Source organism: Triticum aestivum, chromosome 3D, assembly GCF_018294505.1.
Source record: "Triticum aestivum cultivar Chinese Spring chromosome 3D, IWGSC CS RefSeq v2.1, whole genome shotgun sequence".
NCBI classification, from domain to species: Eukaryota; Viridiplantae; Streptophyta; class Magnoliopsida; order Poales; family Poaceae; genus Triticum; species Triticum aestivum.
This window is the reverse complement of record NC_057802.1, coordinates 562,116,271-562,120,766: the sequence shown is the minus strand read 5'-3', so window position 1 is coordinate 562,120,766 and position 4,496 is coordinate 562,116,271. Positions and strand designations below refer to the sequence as shown.

Sequence of the window (4,496 nt, the reverse complement as noted above, 5' to 3'; positions counted from 1 at the left end):
TCGAAGATCCTAGTAAGTGGTATTGAACTCACATGGCTATGCTCGGTACCATTTACACAGCTACACTGAACCCTAAACATTGGGTGTCATTCTGGATGTTGAACTGGACTGAACCAGAGTACTCTTTGGTTTCAGCGAGCATAGGATGAACTGTATGTAGAAGACTTTCAGTTATTAGATCAAAGTGACCACTCTAAACTTTTAGACAGATCATTATTTTACAAAGTTCAGAGAAAGATATACAACATAAACAGAGGTTCAGTTAGTATGATGGCAATACATGCCACACATCAAATACAAAAAATTGTCTATCATGGAGCCTCCTCACTGCTTCTTTGATCAAATTGCATATTTACATGAGATGTCTAAACTATTTGCCATTAAGTGGTAAGAGATCATAAATTCAAGAGCAGAAAATGTGAAGAAAAAAAAAACTTTAGCAAACAGTATACATCAACAAAGCACAGAAGCGGTGTTTGAGTAATATTATGCGAAAGATGCAGATATTAACTCTGGTTCATAAAATTGCTGGATTAGTCACAGGCTCACAGCCGATCGACTGATAGCCTGAGCGTTGGCCAAGTTCGCCCGGCATAAACTTGAAGGAGATTCAGAGCAGACATCAATCCTGTTAACTGTGTTGATTAGCATGCAATCAAGCAGATCATACTACCACAAATAAACCTGGTCATTATTAATAATAATAAGATTGAGGTGGCTGACTTAGCACAATACTTGTAATCAATACTGCTGTTGGAACGGCTAGCTGTCGACGTTGCAGCTGATCTGAGACGTCCTGGAACTTGGAGTGAGCTAGAGTTGCAGTGAACTACTAGGACAAGTGAGCTGGACACTCCAGTCCAGGGGGCAAGCAAAAGAGATGCTAATGCTAACTCTAGAGAAAGAGGAAAAACATTATTACTGAGATATAAACGATAGCACCAAGCAGTACATCTGTAGTTTTAGAAAACTGAATTCAAATGCACCATTATGCATCAGCACTACTGAAGTTATGGAGTGGAGTGGAGGCATGCATGCATGCAGGCTACACTCAAGATTCATCAATCCTGCGGCAACAGTTACATCAATAGTAGCACACCGATCGATCTCACTAATTTCAGATAGATGCGGAGGGGGATGCCCTTTTCTGAAATTAAACTTGTTGGAAATTGCGCAACAGGACGCGATTTCAAACCAATAGCCACAACACGCAGCGGAATACAGCAGAGGACCCATCAAGTACTCACAACAGCAGGCCCGAACAGAGCACATATCACAACAGCAATCCCACTGTCATGCTCAGGCTATGAGGAAAAAATCAACCGAAACATTCAAGTAATATCTCAGGGGACTGCGGCATAGCAAGACTGTTTAGCCAGAACAGGCCAGGCCCATGGCCGCTGTGTAATTTTATGAGTGAGCTTGTGTTCAGTAAGAAAATTTGGTTGAATATGAAGCAGGTTTGGAGTATGTTTCTTCGATGTTGTTCCTGTTTTCTGAAGATTTCCCAGATATCTGTCCAGTTGCAGTAATCTGTAATACTACTATACAAAAGGAACATGTAAAAAGTTTGTGAAAATCAAAACACTGATGACCATAATTGTGGTAATTAATTATTACTATTTTAAGGTGAGTCCAACATAATGCATAGCAAATTAATTCATGCTAACAACTGCAGAATATAGTGAAATTGCAGTTGGACAAACCAGAAAGACCATACTAGCTAGTCACTGATAGGATTTCTAGATAGCCCTGTTCACAATTGACCTGCAAGACAAGCCGAAAAACAAGCTGAATACTATAAAACATACCATCAACTGAACAGATCGACTTAGAAAGTTAAAAATTCGGTACTAACTAATTCTGTTACACCCACAAGGCATATAAGAATTCCAGAATTTGGTACTCCCTCCGTTCACTTTTGTAAGTCGTTTCCGACAACTCAAAATAGGCTGTTTTGCACATTGTCTGAAATGTCTTCAAGGTCTTATAAAAGTGAACAGAGGGAGTACAAACAACCTCATCATGCAGAAAAGACGCCACAGCTTGCCATGAGAAATTCATGTCCAAGTAGTCTTGCAACACAAAGTCAAGCTAGTTACCAGTACTCTTGCAACACAAGAGGCTCATCATGGTGCTACTAATTAACTTACAGAGATCCTTTCTGCTTTGTCGTAGTACTCGAGGTCAAAAGGGTCAGCACATCCAAAATCAGAAGCTGCGGGTGGCTGTAAGCAGGACCTCCCCCGGCAGTGAGCGTGGTCTTGAAGAGCTGTAGTTTGCAAGTCTTGCTCTTCCATTTCGCACTGGCCAGAGGCTTCAGCTTGGCATTCACATTATCCCCTGAGGAGAAACACTCAATGGCCACCACAACCACCATCTGCTCCAGCACGCGACCTCTCTCCGCGATAAACTTGAGGAAAGCAACCTCGCTTTTTGACCCTCGGAACTCATAGAAGAACACCTTCTTCATGCCCTCCACGACGCATTTGATGGGGCCGCCCTCCTGCCAGAACTTGAGATTGACCTTGCCAGTGGACTTTTCAGATACGCGGACCGACTGCAGATGAAATCGATCAGCGCGCACATAACACACATAGTCGAGGTATCTTATCTATGAGGACATATCATGCAGCAGCAGGAGGCAGTTATAACTTATATCATTGATTTGATTCACAGTTCTGACCATACTAGACATAACATGGCCACTATTATTGCAAATCCAGCAAGTGTACTTAAGCTAACCAATTTTACCTGGACATGGAGCGTCTCGAGGTTAGGGAAGCCTCTGAGAAAACCAGATACTTTCTTGACAGCATCGCGAACACCAAAGTGCAACTCTATGGCCAAAATCTGGACACTAGGGACAATGTTCTCCTTGCTCCCAGCCTGCAATGCAGCCAAGGATTGAGAATTTGAGATCATACATTGGCAGTATTAATTGACACAGCACAGCTACAAAGCAAATTAAATTAGTAGGATGTACTACCACGATGACGGTGTTGGTAATCCCCAATTCTTGCTCTCCTGGCAGAAGGTATCCCAGCATACGCAGATTAGGTGCACGTCCAATCTTGATCCTGGAAGAGTGCTTCTTGACGCAGAGGCTGGGGCTAGTGATCTCCCTCTGGAAGATCCTCTCCAGGCGAGGTGCATCCACCACGTCGATGTACTCCAAGTAGGTGAAGCCCAGCTGAACGCACCGCAGGCTCTGGCTGACGAGGCGGAGGCGCACTCCGCTCTGGCTTGCCATCATGACGAGTATCTCCAGGACGGGGCATCTTTCAAGCATGAATGCGAGATCACGGTCCTCCATGGCATACAAGCACAGGCCGAGCTCCCTGAGATTGGGGAAGCTGGCGCCGCGCGGCACGGCGGCGGTCTCCGGGAGCCTCCACACGCCGAGGTAGAGGCGGGTGAGGGGGGCGCAGCTGAAGAGCGTGGCGGGGAGGCGCAGGTCAATCGGCCAGGGGCGGTTGACAAAGACGAGGTCTTGGACCCCCTTGGCGGCGAGGGTGTCGAGCCAGCGCACAATCTCGCCCCGGTGCTCATCCATGGTGGTGCGGGTGAGGTGGACGCAGCGGAAGGGCCCCCGGTGCTCCGCGAGGACGCGGGACACCGTGGCGGTGACGGCGCGGGGAGAGGGGGCGCCGATGACGAGCTGCCCGCGCGCGCCGCCGCCCGGGAGCAGGTGGCTGTCGACGAGAGCGAGGGCCGCCGAGCGCCAGAGGTGGCGCCAGCGCGAGGCGAGGGCGGCGGTGCGCGCGGCGTCCTTGGCGGGGACGCGGGAGAGGATTTCGCGGAGGACCGTGTCGGGGAGGAAGCTGATGCGGTCGACGCCGTCGGGGACCCAGGACGCGGCGGCGAACGAGCGTGCGGCGGCGGGGAGACGGGCGGGGCCGGGAGGAAGTCGTACAGGGTGTACAGCAGCAGATTTGAGCCAGCATCGAGCGTCTCGGGGTCTTCGCCGGCGGCGAGAATATCGCTCCTCCTGATGTTGAGGGTCACCTGCGGGTCCATGGCCGCCGGTGGACGGGACAGGGGGAGACGGCGAGGGTTTTGATTTGGGGAGGAGAGGAGTGACGAACCGAATGATTGGGGAATGGAGAGGTGGTGTCCGCTTGGGCCAAATGTCTCCTGGGCCCATGAAAACAGCATTTTTCAGTTTAAATGACTTTCTCCTACCCCTAAAAAAATGACTTTCTCCTACAAATAAAATGGCGATCCAATCTCTAAGGCTTACTGTGCAGTTCCCCACAATTAGTCACCATCTCACCCATTGGTGTGCTCCTCAGTAGCATCTACAACCCGGCGTACCATATCCGCCCCCAATATATCCGGGTTGTCTGCCCAATCACTGCCTGGACAAAAAAACACTATTCAACCGGATCGGGCAAGTCCAGCCCAAACGTCTAGGTTGACCGGCAACCCCCGTACCCTGCTCATATGTGTGGTGCATATGGAGGCGCCCGGACAGACTGACTGCAAGGGCCCGT

At 49.0% G+C, this 4,496-nt stretch overlaps 1 protein-coding gene across 1 annotated transcript; it reads right to left on the bottom strand.

Annotated features, from left to right (window-relative positions):
* Nucleotides 1–1,429: 1,429 nt before the first annotated feature.
* LOC123076509 (F-box/FBD/LRR-repeat protein At1g13570) lies at nucleotides 1,430–4,280 on the bottom strand. The gene is made up of 4 exons (XM_044498717.1): nucleotides 4,244–4,280; nucleotides 2,990–4,137; nucleotides 2,755–2,889; nucleotides 1,430–2,560 (listed from the first exon to the last, which is right to left on the bottom strand). Exons 1-4 carry the CDS (start codon nucleotides 4,278–4,280, stop codon nucleotides 2,150–2,152), a joined length of 1,731 nt encoding a protein of 576 aa, XP_044354652.1. The 3' UTR covers nucleotides 1,430–2,149.
* Nucleotides 4,281–4,496: the final 216 nt, after the last annotated feature.

Coding starts and splice junctions, on each gene's coding strand:
- LOC123076509 (XM_044498717.1), bottom strand. CDS start 4,280: ATGGGTGAGATGGTGACTAATTGTGGGGAACTGCACA. Junction 4,138..4,243: donor TAATTGTGGGGAACTGCACA/GTAAGCCTTAGA, acceptor TCATGGGCCCAG/GAGACATTTGGCCCAAGCGG. Junction 2,561..2,754: donor TCGAGACGCTCCATGTCCAG/GTAAAATTGGTT, acceptor TTTCATCTGCAG/TCGGTCCGCGTATCTGAAAA.